Here is a 21076-nt window from a genome sequence, read left to right as displayed (position 1 = left end):
GCATGGTTCGTCACATACACAGCACAGTGCCATCTAGAGGCTTTCTTGAGGAACAGGCACAAGCAACGTAATGTACGGAATATCATTACAAGTACAACCTAAAAACTACGCCAAAACCAATGATTTATGACTCTACACTTCATAAACATGAGTCACAAATGCTCCTGGTTTTCCACCAACAACACAACTATAATAAAAGCAATGCACAACATACTGCAATAAAGATTTTAGCAACGTAGCTGACAAATTCTCCATTCCTACCGTCTCATTTGCCCCAGAGTCGTCTCCACACACGTTATTGTTGGTCAAAGTCGTCTTTGTCAACGACGAATCTTTAAACCCCTTTCTTATATCCTTAACTAAGCTTTGCTGTCGGCCTACAAAACCGCCAAAATTTGATTCTGGGATCGCGTTCACTGCGCAGCTGCGAAAAGGAATTACATAAACAATACTGTACGCTTAACTAATAGAATTGCATGGTTTATATGATATATATACTTACACACAAACTGCATATTGTAATTCGAATAAATAAAAGTACTAATACAAAAATAACATATCGAAAGACCTGCTGATGGAGACTTGCCATTGGCTGTTGTATTTGAATAATTAATGAGGTAGGTTTTTGCAAGGTTTGGGTGCTGTTTTGGGATGTTTTTACAGTTATTTATGAGTATAATTATATTTAAAGTTACGTTCTGTGTAATAATGCGTTGAATAATGAATTTCTGAATAATTTCTGAAGATAATATGTTATGCATTGCTACCGTTGTAGAGCTTACCGTTCCTGAAGTTCTGCGGAGCTAAATTTGAAAATACACAAAATCGTCGACGTTCAGTGGCAAACGATCGGGTGGGCACAATATAAGCCATTTTGGGGGCTGGCGACGGGCATATCTGTTATGAAACTTTTTTACCATGCATCTTGTAAATAAATAGGGATTTTGCTATTTTACTCCAATTTTGGATCTGATTAAATAAAGCCCCTCTGAGGTGAAAATCCAGTTTAATGTTGTTTATGTGTCTATGTGGTGTTTTTAATATGCTTTTTGGTGTTTCTGACGTCACAAACGACCAATCAGATCAACGTGTGATCGTCAACCAGTGGATCTCCGAGCTTCATTCATTTGCATATTCATAGAACTGCGCATACTAAATGAGGCGAGAGTGTCTAGTTTTAGTATGCGCTTAAAATATCCAAGATATTTTAAGATGAAGACATTTTTATCAAGGACAAAACATTTTAAAAGTAATTTTGGTGATCAGAGATGAGTTTTAAGGGACAAAATGATTGACTACAGGGGGACTTTTAAGTGAATAAAATATCACAGCTGAGATCATATCCTGTTCATTGTGGGAAACGCATCTTTGCGCTGGTGTAAACCACATGTTCAAATCTCACATAAAGCAAATGCACACACGAGCAGAATAAACAGTAAATATGACTGAACAAACCTCGAGTCACTGGAGTGAGATACAGCGGTGTCTCCATCTAGTGTTCATCAGCGGGACTGCAGGAACAACACACACGAGTTCAGGAGTCTGCTGTCAGAAACATGCAAGTGCTTTAGTGAAACATCGAGTGCTCAATCTGTGGAAAAATTACAAGATTAATCAATAAAAAAAAAAAACATTAATGGAGATGCATTTAATTTGTTTTAAGATGAGGGAATGGATTTTATTTTTATATGTAATACTGCAACATTTCACAGACTCAGAAACAGGTTTGAGCAGTTCCTGTGTTGGGAAGGGTCTAGTAAAGCACAAGTAACTGTTTCTCAGCTGGGTTATAACACTCATGATAATATATAAAGTGAACACACTCAAAAATGATATCGAGACACACACAACTGTTTTTTCATGTGTTTGTAATTTAATAAAACCACATGACAATCTGAAACTCCAATAATGTGACATTGACCTCAGTATCTGTCAAGACATCATCATCATCTGGCTAAAATCTCATAGACCTTTACAACAGCGTTAGGAAAACAACTTTAAAATGCTGTCAGTATTTACAGTATGTACACGAGCTCCTCTAACATCAGGGTACGCCACTGCACACACACACACACACACACACGTTTGGCACAGATGAAGCGGGACTGATCTCCAACTCTAAACCGAACACGTCCAGGTCGAAGGTCACACACAGCTTCCACATGCAGTGTTGCGTGAATAAACGAAGTCCTTTCTCAGATCAGAGATTTGACATGAAAACTCCAAAATCTGGCAATTGTGAGAAAAAAAGTCACAATTACCTTTTAATTTTTTTTATTCCATGCCGGAAACAAGTTTCCACAATTTTCAGACATACAAGAACATAAATAATATATAAAAATCATTAATGTAATGCAAAAATCTTATTCTGAAAAAAAAAAAAATAATAAAATAAAAACGGAATATTTGGATGTTGAATACTGTATTTCCTCTGTGTAAATAAACCAGTGCTAAACAGAAATGAGAATCACTATTGATAAAGTAACACTTTACAACAAGCGTTCATTAGTTAACAACATTAACAATAAACAATACTTACACAGCATTTATGAATATCAGTTAATGCAACTTTCTCAGCATCGTTTATGAACTAACATCAACACAACTTCATACATGCTGTGAGTATATTGCTCATAGTTTGTTAACTAATGCGTTAGCTAATGCTAATGCTACATCAGCTGAAGTGTTATATGGAAAGTAAAACAGCGTTTGAGGCCGAAATCAGCCAATGAAAACAACGATCACAAGAAACAGGCTTCATTATCCTCACACAATACCAGCTCAGCACTTCCTGTACGAGCTGGACGTGGTCTGACCTCTGACCTCAGCTGGCCCCAAATCATCAAACACTGTTTCATAAGCAGTCGGTGGAGAGAAGCGAAGGGGACGAGTGATGTCATCGCGAGAAACTGTCCATGCAGAAACCCAGAAATAAAGTCAGATCGAGTCTGAATACTGGAGTGTGTGTGTGTGTGTGTGTGTGTGTGTGGAAGAGTGGTCCGAGAAACACACACACGGGAATGTGGGAGGTGTGGGTGCGATACACACATCATTGCACTGTGTGTTAGCTTAACTTAACATAAAACCTGTCATTGTTTACTCGCGTCACGGAGTGAATGTAAACAACGACAGTGTGTGTGTGTGTGTGTGTGTGTGTTACTGTGGTGTGTTCCCTTCTCTGTGTCCCTGTTTCCTCAGTAACTGTATATGGTGTGTGTGTGTGTTACTGCGTGTTCCCGTCCTGGCGCCCCTTTTTCTTCAGTAACTGTATACGATTGTGTGTGTGTGTGTGTGTGTGTTACTGTGTGTTCCCGTCGCGGCGGCCCTGTTTCCGGTTGTGTGTGTGTGTGTGTGTGTTACTGTGTGTTGCCGTCGCGGCGGCCCTGTTTCCTCAGTAACTGTATACGGTTGTGACAGTAGAACTTGATGGCCCTCCAGTCGCGCTGGTTGCTGGCCAGCAGAGGGCAGAGCTGCAGACATCGCTCACAGTCCGCCTTCGCAGGAACTCGCAGATCCACGATGTTGCGCTTCAGGTGCGTCTCCACGGCAACACGCTCCGCCTCCGACCAGGGCCGCTTCAGGACGCCGCGCTTGCCTAGCGAACACGCAACAACACGCGTTACACAAACCCCCGTTATCACACCTCACATACAATAAACTATATAGTATATCAAAATATCCCGATATTCGATAGATTGGCCGCTATTTTTAATTTCAATATAGTAAATAACACATGAATAACAATTGCTAAATAAAATGTATATTTATTTTACATATCGCATAAAACAGCATCTGTTAACATTAGATAAAACATGTTTATTAACTAACATTAATTCATATTTATTTTACATTTTTACAAAAAAAACTAAATATTTTATGTATTTAAAAAAAAATTTGATGGCCATTGCCGATACCCGAAATATTGTCCGATAAATTTAATTTAAAGACGGTAAATAACATATGAATAACAATTGCTCAATAAAACTGATATTAATTTGACATATTTACAATTTTTTGATGGCCGATATCCAATATATTTTATTTAAAGATGGTAAATAACGCATGATATACGACATATTGGCCGATATTAATTTTATATAATTCGTCAATAATTTACATTACATATTAAAAATAAATACACGTAATGGCCATTGGAGATATGCAAAATATTGGCCGATTTATTTAATTTAAAGATATTAAATAACACATGAATAAAAATTGCAATGCAATTTTAAATATTTACTGAATTGGAAAATACATAATTTTAAAATACAAAATTATTTGAACTTGATGAAAACTAAACCTATAAACAGATTAATTCTAAAGATTTGATTTAGTGGTTGATTGATATGGATATTGCAATGCCGATATCTGGAATATTGGCGCATATATTTAATTTAAAGATTGTAAATAACACATAAATAACAATTGCTCAATAAAATTATTCTTTAGCTTTTATTTAGCGGTTGATGCCGATAACCGATATATCGGCTGATATAAAACCAGCCTATTTAATTTTAACCAAACTTTTATAGAACAGAACTAAATGTCATTACAAAACATTAAGTTCCAGACTTTAAGTAAAGAAATGAAGCTCAAGCTCAGTAGTGTGTCAGGTGACTCACCCGATTTGACCTGTGAGCTCCGCCTCTTCAGCCCAGCTGACGGAGAGGGCGTGGCCTGTGTCACGCGCGGGCTAGTTCCCTTCTTCTGCCGCGGCGCTCGAGTACTGGCTACTCTCTTCTTTACAACGACAGCTCTCTCCTTATTCCCATTGCCTTCCCCATCCGAATCCTCCGAGAAGGAGTCGGCAGAGTTTCCCGACATCACTGACGGAGGAGAGAAAACTTTAACAGTCGTTTGTGTTGATATGCAATACTGGAAAAGTCTGTCTCTATGCCTTAGGAATCAGATCTAATGGAATTACTAGGGATGCGCTATGTACGTTTTGGCCAATACCGATAACCGATAATTTGTTGTATTTAAAAACCGATAACCGATAATTCGTTGTATTTAAAAGCCGATAACCGATATATCGGCCGATAAATCTAATTCCTAATTTATATATTATTTTTGAGAACATGATTACAAAAACAAAAGTATCACCATTAAAAGCCACGTCCCAAACACACAATTATAATGATGATGTTCTCATAATTTAATGTAGCTTATGTGACAGCTGTTGCACTTTACTGTGTTTTCCCTTTTTCCAATCATATTTCAAGCAATTAAAAACCATCATTGCAAAGAGTGCGAATCTAAAGTTTCTCAGCTAAAGGAAATAATCCTTTATTTATTGGCTTTAATGTACCGGCCAAATTTTCTCATCAGGTCGATAAGGAAAACTTTAAATATTAACATATATCGGTCGATACCGATATATACCGTGCATCCCAAGCAATTAAATATTTTAGTAATCCTGATATGTACTATAAAATACAACAAATTAGAAAGTACATCTTCGTGTTTTATTTCCCCAGTCTTACCATCCAGCTCGAGGCAGATGTGCTGCAGACTCATCCCTCTGAACAGAACGCCCTCACGCTCCCCGTACAACACCACTCGCCCCACGCGGTTCATCAGCGCCGGGTCCTGACCAATCCGAGCGCAGCTCTGGGTCACATGGTACTCCCTCTGCAGGAAATCCTCCAACCGTTTGGTAGCAGCGCCTGAGGCTTTTTCTCCCTCCTGGAGCAGCAGTAGTTGGGTTAGGATGGCCACCTGGCGGCGAGCACGGGGCGCGGTTAGCGTTGTGGGGTTTTTAGCGCCGCTAGTGCGCGCTAGGCTCCGGAGAAGGTCGGTGCCACGGAGTGGCGTAGCCGGCGAGTGATACGGCCGGGAAAACACGTACGGGCTCTCAGGATCGACTCCTACATCTCCTGACGTCTTTAAGAGAAGATCCAGACATGCTTCTGAATGCGGAGGAAGGATTAGCGGTTGAACGCGACCACGTTTGCCTAAAACACCCACACGGGTGAGGTGGCAGAGCACGTGCCGCTCGAAGGGGGAAAGAGACTCGTCCGACGGGAGGACTGAGTTTCGGTCCTGGTAGTCCTGGATGGTGAGCTTGGCCACCTCACACTCGCGGTGCCGGTTGTAGAGGATTAGCAGAGCTAGGCTGGAGTGGCAGAGCAGACGCCAGGCCTCCGCCGAGCCCGAGGCCCGGGACAGCGTGAGGAACGAGGAGTGCTGCTGTCGGCGCAGGAACATGACCAGCGTGGAGAGAGACGACAGCAGCGGAGGCATGTGTGAGCGCTGCGAACTGCACGGGAAACACAAACACCACAGAGAAAGATCCGCATTTTAAAGGGGACATATCATGAAAATTGGACTTTTTCTGTGTTTACGTGCTATAATCGGGTCCCCTGTGCATCTACCAACTCAGAAAACGTAAAAAACTGGAACAGCAAACAGTGAAATATCAGCATTTTAAAATTTCAGCAGTTCAGGGAAAAACTTAAAGTCTTAATGAAACCAAAATGGACAATTATTTATTTTTCATGTCATTTAGCAATGTTCATTCTAAGTGATTTATCCGTGCACATTATTATTGTATTAATAATCTTGACACTTTGTATCGGGTAATTCTGACTTTGCATCGGGCAATTCTGACTTAATATCAGGCAATTCTGACTTTATATCTCACAATTCTGACTTTATATCAGGCAATTCTGACTTAATATCGGACAATTCTGACTTAATATCAGGCAATTCTGACTTTATATCTCGCAATTCTGACTTTATATCTCGCAATTCTGACTTTAAATCTGGCAATTCTGACTTAATATCAGGCAATTCTGACTTTATATCTCGCAATTCTGACTTTAAATCTGGCAATTCTGAATTTATATCTGGCAATTCTGACTTTATATCTCGCAATTCTGACTTAATATCAGGCAATTCTGACTTTATATCTGGCAATTCTGACTTAATATCAGGCAATTCTGACTTTATATCTCGCAATTCTGACTTAATATCAGGCAATTCTGACTTCATATCGGGCAATTCTGACTTCATATCAGGCAATTCTAACTTTATATCTCGCAATTCTGACTTAATATCAGGCAATTCTGACTTTATATCTCGCAATTCTGACTTAATATCAGGCAATTCTGACTTAATATCAGGCAATTCTGACTTCATATCAGGCAATTCTGACTTAATATCTCGCAATTCTGACTTTATATCTCGCAATTCTGACTTTAAATCTGGCAATTCTGACTTTATATCTGGCAATTCTGACTTTATATCTCGCAATTCTGACTTTATATCTCGCAATTCTGACTTTAAATCTGGCAATTCTGACTTTATATCTGGCAATTCTGACTTTATATCTCGCAATTCTGACTTTATATCTCGCAATTCTGACTTTAAATCTGGCAATTCTGACTTAATATCAGGCAATTCTGACTTTATATCTCGCAATTCTGACTTTATATCTCGCAATTCTGACTTTATATCTCGCAATTCTGACTTTAAATCTGGCAATTCTGAATTTATATCTGGCAATTCTGACTTTATATCTGGCAATTCTGACTTAATATCAGGCAATTCTGACTTTATATCTGGCAATTCTGACTTAATATCAGGCAATTCTGACTTTATATCTCTCAATTCTGACTTAATATCAGGCAATTCTGACTTCATATCGGGCAATTCTGACTTCATATCAGGCAATTCTAACTTTATATCTCGCAATTCTGACTTAATATCAGGCAATTCTGACTTTATATCTCGCAATTCTGACTTAATATCAGGCAATTCTGACTTCATATCAGGCAATTCTGACTTCATATCAGGCAATTCTGACTTCATATCAGGCAATTCTGACTTTATATCGGGAAATTCTGACTTCATATCAGGCAATTCTGACTTCATATCAGGCAATTCTGACTTTGTATCAGGCAATTCTGACTTTGTATCAGGCAATTCTGACTTAATATCAGGCAATTCTGACTTTGTATCGGACAATTCTGACTTTGTATCAGGCAAATCTGACTTAATGTCAGGCAATTCTGACTTAATATCTCACAATTCTGACTTAATATCAGGCAATTCTGACTTAATATCAGACAATTCTGACTTTGTATCAGGCAATTCTGACTTCATATCAGGCAATTCTGACTTTGTATCAGGCAATTCTGACTTTGTATCAGGCAATTCTGACTTTGTATCAGGCAAATCTGACTTAATATCAGGCAATTCTGACTTAATATCAGACAATTCTGACTTTGTATCGGACAATTCTGACTTTGTATCAGGCAAATCTGACTTAATATCTCACAATTCTGACTTAATATCAGGCAATTCTGACTTAATATCAGACAATTCTGACTTTGTATCAGGCAATTCTGACTTAATATCAGGCAATTTTGACTTTGTATCGGACAATTCTGACTTTGTATCAGGCAATTCTGACTTAATATCAGGCAATTCTGACTTTATATCTCACAATTCTGACTTAAAATCAGGCAATTCTGACTTAATATCAGACAATTCTGACTTTGTATCAGGCAATTCTGACTTAATATCAGGCAATTCTGACTTAATATCAGACAAATCTGACTTAATATCAGACCATTCTGACTTAATATCGGACAATTCTGACTTTGTATCGGCAATTCTGACTTTGTTTCGGGCAATTCTGACTTTGTATCGGGCAATTCTGACTTTGTATCAGGCAATTCTGACTTAATATCAGGCAATTCTGACTTTGTATCGGGCAATTCTGACTTTGCATCGGGCAATTTTGAATTATATCAAGCAATTCAGACTTTATATCGGGCAATTCTGACTTTTTATTGGGCAATTCTGAATTTGTATCGGGCAATTCTGACGTTGTATCGGGCAATTCTGACTTTGTGTCGGGCAATTTTGACTTTATATCAAGCAATTCTGACTTTATATCGGGCAATTCTGACTTTTTATTGGGCAATTCTGACTTTATTTTGGGCAATTCTGACTTTATATCGGGCAATTCTGAACTTGTATCGGGCCATTCTGACTTTGTATCGGGCAATTCTGACTTTGTATCGGGCAATTCTGACTTTTTATTGGGCAATTCTTACTTTATTTTGGGCAATTCTGACTTTGTATTGGGCAATTCTGACTTTGCATCGGGCAATTCTGACTTCATATCAGGCAATTCTGACTTTGTATCTCACAATTCTGACTTCATATCTGGAAATTCTGACTTTAAATCTCGCAATTCTGACTTTATATCTCACAATTCTGACTTTCTATCTCACAATTCTGACTTCATATCTGGCAATTCTGACTTTGTATCGGGCAATTTTGACTTTATATCAAGCAATTCTGACTTTATATCGGGCAATTCTGACTTTTTATTGGGCAATTCTGACTTTGTATCGGGCAATTCTGACTTTATTTTGGGCAATTCTGACTTTATATGGGGCAATTCTGACTTTTTATTGGGCAATTCTGACTTTGTATCGGGCAATTCTGACTTTATTTTGGGCAATTCTGACTTAATATGGGGCAATTCTGACTTTTTATTGGGCAATTCTGACTTTGTATCGGGCAATTCTGACTTTATTTTGGGCAATTCTGACTTTATATCGGGCAATTCTGACTTTGTATCGGGCAATTCTGACTTTATTTTGGGCAATTCTGACTTTATATGGGGCAATTCTGACTTTTTATTGGGCAATTCTGACTTTGTATCAGGCAATTCTGACTTTTTATTGGGCAATTCTGACTTTGTATCGGGCAATTCTGACTTTATTTTGGGCAATTCTGACTTTATATCGGGCAATTCTGAATTTGCATCGGGCAATTCTGAATTTGCGTCGGGCAATTCTGACTTTGTATCCGGCAATTCTGACTTTTTATTGGGCAATTCTGACTTTAAATCTGTCAATTCTGACTTTAAATCTGTCAATTCTGACTTTGCATCGGGCAATTCTGACTTTATATCTCGCAATTCTGACTTAATATCAGGCAATTCTGACTTTATATCTCGCAATTCTGACTTAATATCAGGCAATTCTGACTTCATATCAGGCAATTCTGACTTCATATCAGGCAATTCTGACTTCATATCAGGCAATTCTGACTTTATATCGGGAAATTCTGACTTCATATCAGGCAATTCTGACTTCATATCAGGCAATTCTGACTTTGTATCAGGCAATTCTGACTTTGTATCAGGCAATTCTGACTTAATATCAGGCAATTCTGACTTTGTATCGGACAATTCTGACTTTGTATCAGGCAAATCTGACTTAATGTCAGGCAATTCTGACTTAATATCTCACAATTCTGACTTAATATCAGGCAATTCTGACTTAATATCAGACAATTCTGACTTTGTATCAGGCAATTCTGACTTCATATCAGGCAATTCTGACTTTGTATCAGGCAATTCTGACTTTGTATCAGGCAATTCTGACTTTGTATCAGGCAAATCTGACTTAATATCAGGCAATTCTGACTTAATATCAGACAATTCTGACTTTGTATCGGACAATTCTGACTTTGTATCAGGCAAATCTGACTTAATATCTCACAATTCTGACTTAATATCAGGCAATTCTGACTTAATATCAGACAATTCTGACTTTGTATCAGGCAATTCTGACTTAATATCAGGCAATTTTGACTTTGTATCGGACAATTCTGACTTTGTATCAGGCAATTCTGACTTAATATCAGGCAATTCTGACTTTATATCTCACAATTCTGACTTAAAATCAGGCAATTCTGACTTAATATCAGACAATTCTGACTTTGTATCAGGCAATTCTGACTTAATATCAGGCAATTCTGACTTAATATCAGACAAATCTGACTTAATATCAGACCATTCTGACTTAATATCGGACAATTCTGACTTTGTATCGGCAATTCTGACTTTGTTTCGGGCAATTCTGACTTTGTATCGGGCAATTCTGACTTTGTATCAGGCAATTCTGACTTAATATCAGGCAATTCTGACTTTGTATCGGGCAATTCTGACTTTGCATCGGGCAATTTTGAATTATATCAAGCAATTCAGACTTTATATCGGGCAATTCTGACTTTTTATTGGGCAATTCTGAATTTGTATCGGGCAATTCTGACGTTGTATCGGGCAATTCTGACTTTGTGTCGGGCAATTTTGACTTTATATCAAGCAATTCTGACTTTATATCGGGCAATTCTGACTTTTTATTGGGCAATTCTGACTTTATTTTGGGCAATTCTGACTTTATATCGGGCAATTCTGAACTTGTATCGGGCCATTCTGACTTTGTATCGGGCAATTCTGACTTTGTATCGGGCAATTCTGACTTTTTATTGGGCAATTCTTACTTTATTTTGGGCAATTCTGACTTTGTATTGGGCAATTCTGACTTTGCATCGGGCAATTCTGACTTCATATCAGGCAATTCTGACTTTGTATCTCACAATTCTGACTTCATATCTGGAAATTCTGACTTTAAATCTCGCAATTCTGACTTTATATCTCACAATTCTGACTTTCTATCTCACAATTCTGACTTCATATCTGGCAATTCTGACTTTGTATCGGGCAATTTTGACTTTATATCAAGCAATTCTGACTTTATATCGGGCAATTCTGACTTTTTATTGGGCAATTCTGACTTTGTATCGGGCAATTCTGACTTTATTTTGGGCAATTCTGACTTTATATGGGGCAATTCTGACTTTTTATTGGGCAATTCTGACTTTGTATCGGGCAATTCTGACTTTATTTTGGGCAATTCTGACTTAATATGGGGCAATTCTGACTTTTTATTGGGCAATTCTGACTTTGTATCGGGCAATTCTGACTTTATTTTGGGCAATTCTGACTTTATATCGGGCAATTCTGACTTTGTATCGGGCAATTCTGACTTTATTTTGGGCAATTCTGACTTTATATGGGGCAATTCTGACTTTTTATTGGGCAATTCTGACTTTGTATCAGGCAATTCTGACTTTTTATTGGGCAATTCTGACTTTGTATCGGGCAATTCTGACTTTATTTTGGGCAATTCTGACTTTATATCGGGCAATTCTGAATTTGCATCGGGCAATTCTGAATTTGCGTCGGGCAATTCTGACTTTGTATCCGGCAATTCTGACTTTTTATTGGGCAATTCTGACTTTAAATCTGTCAATTCTGACTTTAAATCTGTCAATTCTGACTTTGCATCGGGCAATTCTGACTTTATATCTCACAATTCTGACTTCATATCAGGCAATTCTGACTTCATATCAGGCAATTCTGACTTCATATCAGGCAATTCTGACTTTAAATCTGTCAATTCTGACTTTGTATCGGGCAATTCTGACTTTGTATCGGGCAATTCTGACTTTGTATCGGGCAATTCTGACTTTTTATTGGGCAATTCTGACTTTGTATCGGGCAATTCTGTCTTTGTATCGGGCAATTCTGACTTTTTATTGGGCAATTCTGACTTTGTATCGGGCAATTCTGACTTTGTATCGGGCAATTCTGACTTTGTATCGGGCAATTCTGACTTTTTATTGGGCAATTCTGACTTTGTATCGGGCAATTCTGACTTTATATCTCTCAATTCTGACTTCATATCGGGCAATTCTGACTTCATATCAGGCAATTCTGACTTTAAATCTGTCAATTCTGACTTTGTATCGGGCAATCCTGACTTCATATCTCGCAATTCTGACGTCATATCAGGCAATTCTGACTTTAAATCTGGCAATTCTGACTTTATATCAGGCAATTCTGACTTTATATCTGGCAATTCTGACTTTATATCTCACAATTCTGACTTTATATCTGGCAATTCTGACTTTATATCTCGCAATTCTGACTTTATATCTCGCAATTCTGACTTTATATCTCGCAATTCTGACTTTAAATCTGGCAATTCTGACTTTATATCAGGCAATTCTAACTTTATATATCGCAATTCTGACTTCATATCAGGCAATTCTGACTTTAAATCTGGCAATTCTGACTTTATATCTCACAATTCTGACTTTATATCTCACAATTCTGACTTTATATCTCGCAATTCTGACTTTAAATCTGGCAATTCTGACTTTATATCAGGCAATTCTGACTTTAAATCTGGCAATTCTGACTTTATATCAGGGAATTCTGACTTTATATATCGCAATTCTGACTTCATATCAGGCAATTCTGACTTTAAATCTGGCAATTCTGACTTTATATCTCACAATTCTGACTTTATATCTCGCAATTCTGACTTTAAATCTGGCAATTCTGACTTTATATCAGGCAATTCTGACTTTATATCTCGCAATTCTGACTTTAAATCTGGCAATTCTGACTTTATATCAGGGAATTCTGACTTTATATCTCACAATTCTGACTTTATATCTCACAATTCTGACTTTATATCTCACAATTCTGACTTTATATCTCACAATTCTGACTTTATATATCGCAATTCTGACTTCATATCAGGCAATTCTGACTTTATATCAGGGAATTCTGACTTTATATATCGCAATTCTGACTTCATATCAGGCAATTCTGACTTTAAATCTGGCAATTCTGACTTTAAATCAGGGAATTCTGACTTTATATCTCACAATTCTGACTTTATATCTCACAATTCTGACTTTATATCTCACAATTCTGACTTTATATCTCACAATTCTGACTTTATATATCGCAATTCTGACTTCATATCAGGCAATTCTGACTTTATATCAGGGAATTCTGACTTTATATCTCACAATTCTGACTTTATATCTCACAATTCTGACTTTATATATCGCAATTCTGACTTCATATCAGGCAATTCTGACTTTATATCAGGGAATTCTGACTTTATATATCGCAATTCTGACTTCATATCAGGCAATTCTGACTTTAAATCTGGCAATTCTGACTTTATATCAGGGAATTCTGACTTTATATATCGCAATTCTGACTTCATATCAGGCAATTCTGACTTTAAATCTGGCAATTCTGACTTTATATCTCACAATTCTGACTTTATATCTCGCAATTCTGACTTTAAATCTGGCAATTCTGACTTTGTATCTCACAATTCTGACTTTATATCTCACAATTCTGACTTTATATCTCGCAATTCTGACTTTATATCTCGCAATTCTGACTTCATATCTGGCAATTCTGACTTTATATCAGGCAATTCTGACTTTATATCTCACAATTCTGACTTTATATCTCGCAATTCTGACTATTTATCATGAAATTCTGATTTTATATCTCATAATTCTGACTTTATATCAGGTAATTATGACTTTATATCTGGCAATTCTGACTTTAAATCTGGCAATTCTGACTTTGTATCTCAATTCTGACTTTATATCTCGCAATTTTGACTTTATATCTCACAATTCTGACTTTATATCTCGCAATTCTGACTTTAAATCTAGCAATTCTGACTTTATATCTCACAATTCTGACTTTATATCTTACAATTCTGACTTCATATCTGGCAATTCTGACTTTATATCTCACAATTCTGACTTTATATCTTACAATTCTGACTTTATATCTGGCAATTCTGACTTTAAATCTGGCAATTCTGACTTTGTATCTCACAATTCTGACTTTATATCTCGCAATTCTGACTTTATATCTCGCAATTCTGACTTTAAATCTGGCAATTCTGACTTTATATCTCGCAATTCTGACTTTATATCTCACAATTCTGACTTTATATCTCGCAATTCTGACTTTAAATCTGGCAATTCTGACTTTATATCTCACAATTCTGACTTTATATCTCACAATTCTGACTTCATATCTGGCAATTCTGACTTTAAATCTGGCAATTCTGACTTTATATCTTACAATTCTGACTTCATATCTGGCAATTCTGACTTTATATCAGGTAATTATGACTTTATATCAGGCAATTCTTACTTCGTCTCGGGCAATTCTGACTTTGTATCGGGCAATTCTGACTTTAAATCTGGCAATTCTGACTTCATATCTTGCAATTCTGACTGTTTATCATGAAATTCTGATTTTATATCTCACAATTCTGACTTTATATCTGACAATTCTGACTATTTATCAGGAAATTTTGACTTTTTATCTTGCAATTCTGAGATAAAGTCTAAATTGCGAGATAAAAAGTCGTAATTACCTTTTTTATTCTGTGAAGGAAACAAGCCTCCACACAACTCCACTTTTGATGTCAAGCGAACCGTTACAAGCAACAAAAGTTTCAGACACAAACTTACCTCGTCATTTCCCCGTTCTTCTCTTCTCCGTCTCCTGTCAGGTGTAACTCGTTCTCCTCCTCTTTTCCAGGTCTGGGCTGCTCCTCCTCTTTGGTCTTCTCCTCCTGTTTCTTCTGCTGCAGTTCCTTCTCTCTCTTCGGCGGACGCCCCCTCCTGGTAGGAGGCGTGTGCGTTACAGCGCTCTTGCAGACGCTCTTGCTAACGCCCTTCCTAGTGGGCATCGGGTTCATCTTCTTCGAGGCATTCGGAGGCGGAGACACCGAGAGCGAGAAGGAGACGGCTGCAGGTTTAGATGGCGAAGACAAAGGCTCTTGCTCTCGGGAAAACAGTGGCGTTCCCAGTGAGGACGACGAGGGTTGAGCGGGAGAGAGGAAGGAGTCGGCGGGCGTAACGTTAGCGGGGAGTAGCGATAGCTCCATGGCGGCTCGAACCTCGGGCTGCTGATCGTGGTGTTTCTCCAGGTGCCGCGCGAGCGAGCGGAAGTGCCGTCCACAGTACGGACAGTGTCTGCGACTCGTGCCGTGCCCAATGTTTATGTTTATGTTATTGTTTATGTTGGTGGTGGGCGGGGCTAGAGGCTGCTGGAAGGGGGAGGCGGAGGAAGGGGCGGGGCTGGCAAACGAAAGGGGGCGGGGCTGAGTCTTTTTCTTCACACTGGCTGAGGTTTTTCTTTTCTTGCGCCGCCTCATCATTCGGCCCCTCAGCTCCTCTAGCTCTTCATCGTCGTCGTCGTCATCGTCATCTTCCTCTTCCTCCTCTTCTTCTTCATCCTCGCGGTCGGAGTCGCTGGGTTCAGAGTGGGATGCCGGAGAGGAGGAGGGAGACAGAGACCATGAGGGAGTGAGGTAGTCGGAAACATTGAGAGAGAGAGGGAGGGAACTGGGATCCTCCTCCTACAGACAGAGGAAGAAATGGGCTCTAAAAATCTCATTTTTGTTTTAGTGAAGATGTTTCATCAAACGTGTGTATTTGGAACAGAGCAAAATCAGTGTTTCTAGTCAAGTCAAGTCTCCTTCATTTATACAGCGCTTTTTATACGGACAGTTTCACAGCGGCTTTACAGTGATGACAGGAGATTACAGTAACATTGTTTCAGCTTTACAGCAGATCTGGAATAAAGTTATTGTCCATTTGATCGATTCACTTCTAGAGTTGTGTATTTATTGGAGGAATATGTCGACATCAGATGGTTTTTGATACTTTGCTAGATTTTCAATTTATTGTAGCATATTTATCAAGCTATTAGCCTATTTTCAGATGCGTTAGAAACTCAAACGCATGTTGAGTGTGTGTGTGTGTGTGATTTACCTTCTTGATGTCTCCCTCTGGGTTGAATCCACACTCAAAGCCGCGTGGAGACACTGAGCTGTGAAAACCCTGTATTAAACACAACACAGAAGTGAAACACACACACACACAGTGAGTCTCCACAGGAGCTGGGACGTTTAAAATCACAGGGACTGCGTCCGAAATTGCGTACTATGTGAGTAGGTTCTATATTTAAATAAGAATGTACCTCGCGACCGTTAAAAACGTACGTTCTAAATAATATGAATACGAATACGCTGTCACAACAGTACGGAAATTTAGACCCCATTCCAGTTCTTCTTTCCGTTTTCATCTTTGGTTTTACGTCGTCCGAGCCGATAATCGAGTTTCTCAAATAACATTTATTTACCCAATACATTTTACCTCATAAAACACACAATCCCCCTGTGAACAATGACAGATGTTGAGTTTTGGCAAGGAAAAAGCCATTTACTTGCTTGTGATATTACCATCGATAAATAAACATGAATGAGTTACTTCCGGTTTCCGTCATTTTCAACTATAACAACAACTCCTCTCCCGTGGCATCATGGGATACTAAAGTGTCCATCGTATGCGCACTTCAGAATCTCGCCGGAAGTAGTAGGCCATCCGGGTACTTTTTTTCCAATGCTATGATTTCGGACTCGCGTACTGTTTTTCGCACACTATATAGCAGGGACGTTTTCGATTTCGGACGCAGCCAGTGCTTCATTGGGGATTTTCAAACATAAAGGTTGTGGGAGATAAACGTGACAATTAATAAATTCCCATTTAATTCACCAATAGGAGTGTTACGTGTGATTATGTGTCTGGCGGACTCACCAAGCCGTTGTCCCCCCAGTCGCTCAGGCTGTAGTCCACGGTGATCTCCTCACCTTTGGCAATGTCTCGAATCGCTATGACGACAAGCCGGACCTGATTCCCACAATGCACCTCTCTAATCCTGCAGTTGGCCGGCGGGTGGAAGAGCACAGGACCTCGAACACCACTCGCTCCCTCTTCCCCGAGCTCAGGAACACTACACACACACACACACACACACACACATGCGTTAAAGAGCCATATTCTACTGTTTGATCATGAAGAAGCTCCAGTTCTCCTCTATATCAGCGTCAGGTTTCCTGAACTCCTGAAACTGTAGTCTCGAGTTTCTCCGGGAACGAACACGTCACAATATTCCTCATTATAATAATTAATGAGCACAATAAAGGGGCGGGGCCTGCTTGAGTTAGTTAGTAGTGTGTTAAACTGGCAGTTATGGAAAGGGGCGGGGCATTTCCCATACACACTCAAGGCGCTCGACCAATCACAACACTCCGCTCCAGCCGACCAATCAGAGCACAGTGAGCTTTTCAGGAGGAGGGGCTTCATGGAGACAGGAAGTGAACAGAGCGATACTGACAGACTGGGAAGAGAGGAGCCGCAACAATGGAGAATATGAGGAGAATAATCAACATTCAAGCAGGAGAAGCTGTGTAAGAGTCAGTACCAGAGCTGTGACGGGTCGGTGAGGAAGTACGGGCTCCCCGGCGGGGGAAGGCGGTCCTCTGTTCCCTCTGCGTACGGCTCGTCCCCTTACACAACAATCACAACAACGTCAGTCACACACAACACATGAGGAAACTAGCCCTGTAAAGCTTCACATATCAAATTATACTTTTAAAAATGTTTTTTTGTTGAGAATGATATACAGTCAAACCAACATCTATTCAGACTCCTTCAACATTTCTCACATTATCACAGTTTATTAAACCTGAAAATAGCTTTTTAGTTCATTTGTATCAGCCATATTGTATGTATTTGTACTTTTCCTTCTTTTTGATTGTTTTTACTTTGCTACTGACTCATTAGTTGGGTTAGTAGTTTTAGCTGTGATATATATCCTATATATTATATATGTATATAACAGTACCTGGGCTGTAACTGTGTTCAGACAGACTCTCCTCTTCATCCTCCGTCACATACGCGACTCGTTCACACACTTTCACCGGCGTCCCCTTCCTCTTCCTGCCACACACACGCCTGCGAAACACACACACACAGTTACTTACTTGCAGTACTCACTATTACAGTGCTGACAATAACAGTTTAATAAACACACACAAAATTAATAATTAATAAATAATCATGTAGATAATAATGTGAAAATTAATTATTACAATAAAAGCTTAATAAACGCTTTACCTGATATATATATATATACACACACTACCGGTCAAAAGTTTTAGATCGGTAAGATTTTTATGTTTTCTGTTCTCTTTTTATGTTTTCTTCTGCTCACCAAGGCTGCAATTATTTGATAAAAAAAAAACAAACAAACAAACAAAAACAAAAAAACACGGTAATATTGTGAAATATTATTACAATTTAAAATGGCGGTTTTCTATGTGAATATACAGTAAAGTGTAATTTATTCCTGTGACCAAAGCTGAATTTACAGCATCATTACTCCAGTCTTCAGTGTCACATGACCCTACAGAAATTATTATAATATGATGCTCAAGAAACATTTATGATTATTATCCATGTTGAAAACAGTTTTTTACATTTTTATTGCAGGATTCTTTGATGAATAGAAAGTTCAAAAGAACAGAATTAATCTGAAATGAAAGCTTTTGTAACATTAATCACTACCATTCAAAAGTTTGGGGTCAGTAAGAATTTATTTTTTATTTTGGGGGAAATAAATTAAAAAATACTTTTATTCATCAAGGATGAGTTAAATTGATCAAAAGTTACAGTAAAGGACATTTATAATGTTAGAAAAGATTATATTTTAAATAAATGCTGTTCTTTTCAACTTTCTATTCATCATAGAATTTTTGGAGAAAAAAAATGGTACACGACTGTTTTCAACATTGAAAATAATAATTTATGTTTTTTGAGCATAAAATCAGCATATTAGAATGATTTCTGAAGGATCATGTGACACTGAAAACTGATGTGTAATTAGCAACAGTAATGATGTTTAAAATTCAGCTTTCAAATTACATTTTAAACTAGAAAACAGTCATTTTAAATTCTCATAATATTTCACAATATTACTGTTTGTAATTTTTTTTAATCAAATAAAGCAGCCTTGATGAAATCTTACTGATCCAAAACTTTTGACCGGTAGTGTACATATGTATTATTATTTACATGATATATCATGTTATGTATATATGTTATGTATATATGTTATGTATATATATATATATATATATATATGAAGAGTTCAGATGCAAAAGCCTCTAAATGCCATTTGAAATTTTCTTCTTTAATGATGATTTTTATCAAGCTTGTATATTTAAGTTCAGTAATTTCACTTAAATAACAATTAATAGGTAATTATCATTGCCATTTAAGTGAAATTACTGAACTTAAATATACAAGCTTGATAAAAATGATCATTCTAGAAGAAAATTTCAAATGGCACTTAGAGGCTTTTGCATCTGAACTCTTCATATATATATATACATAACACAAAAACAAACACAAACTAATGTGAATTATTATTATCATCATCGTGACTATTTAGTTAGGTATAAAATTTAGAAATTAAACCAATCAAAATGGATTTAACAAAGCGATAAATGGACAAATCAAAGCACAAAATGAATCACTATCGGTCGTAAAAAAAATATTCGCTCGATGTTTTTGCGTTACGGTTACCATGGCAAACTGCTGTAACGGTCGCCTGCACACGTGCACGCGCTCACAGGTTTCGCGCACCCGCGCGATGTTTTGCTAATCGTTCGCGTTGCGGCCGCGTTACGGTTCCCCGGTAAAGCCGTTCGGAAAACACACTCACTCTAAACACGGTAACACACGCGAGCTCAGAGAACGAGATAGAACGGCCACGGGTGTTCTCTCATCACGGGTGGGCACGAGGACAACAGAACCGGACCTGCTAGCCGTTAGCACGCACGCGAATCCCAGCGTTCCCAACCGAATCAAACGGCCCGAACGGTTCCATTAGCGGGAGAGACTCACCCGCGCGGTGGCGGAGGCTTGCTGCCGTCCCCGTCGCTGTCGAGGGTCGGGGGATCCCGGTAATCGAACGGCGACCGCACGCTCTCCGCCATTAGCGCTGCTCCGGTGCGCATGCGCAGAAGCCCTCCGCGGGCCAGGCCCTGACATGGGCTCCAGCGCGTACAGTAATATCATAAACCGATCACTGATATAGACCAGGGCATCCACGACAGCTCGAGCCTTAAAATGAACGCATTCAGGGAAAAATAATTGAAATTACAGCTTGGGAATTTCTTTGCATTTAGGCCTCCTATTTATAAAAATGATCTATATTATGATTGCTCATTTGCAATGTTTCTGTGCATAATCTATATAATATTATACTCTAATCACATTTATAGATCAGTGCATCACTGGCCACAGGAGGTAAAGAGAAAAATCGAGCATTAAAAGATTTTAAAATCATGCTGACGCTTTACAGTCTCTGTGCATCATCTATATACAATAATATTATAAACCAATCACTTGATCAGTGCACTGTAATATGCAAACTCGAAATTATGTTAAAAATTCATAATTCAAAAACTCGAGCCTTAAAATGAACGCATTAAATTAAAAATAATTGAAA

The 21076-nt window shown here is 38.3% G+C and overlaps 1 protein-coding gene across 1 annotated transcript; it reads right to left on the bottom strand.

The window, feature by feature from the left end:
• Positions 1-3337: 3337 nt before the first annotated feature.
• On the bottom strand, positions 3338-20623 carry LOC120477366 (uncharacterized). The gene is made up of 9 exons (XM_089131811.1): positions 20470-20623; positions 18407-18516; positions 17984-18068; positions 17317-17512; positions 16492-16560; positions 15184-16076; positions 5487-6262; positions 4626-4829; positions 3338-3595 (listed from the first exon to the last, which is right to left on the bottom strand). The coding sequence occupies exons 1-9, from the start codon at positions 20580-20582 to the stop codon at positions 3357-3359; spliced, it is 2685 nt and encodes an 894-aa protein (XP_088987937.1). The 5' UTR covers positions 20583-20623; the 3' UTR covers positions 3338-3356.
• Positions 20624-21076: the final 453 nt, after the last annotated feature.

The sequence above is a fragment of the Pimephales promelas genome, chromosome 1, assembly GCF_988280905.1.
Source record: "Pimephales promelas chromosome 1, fPimPro1.hap1.1, whole genome shotgun sequence".
In the NCBI taxonomy this organism is placed as follows: Eukaryota; Metazoa; Chordata; class Actinopteri; order Cypriniformes; family Leuciscidae; genus Pimephales; species Pimephales promelas.
This window is presented reverse-complemented; position numbering and strand designations above follow the sequence as displayed.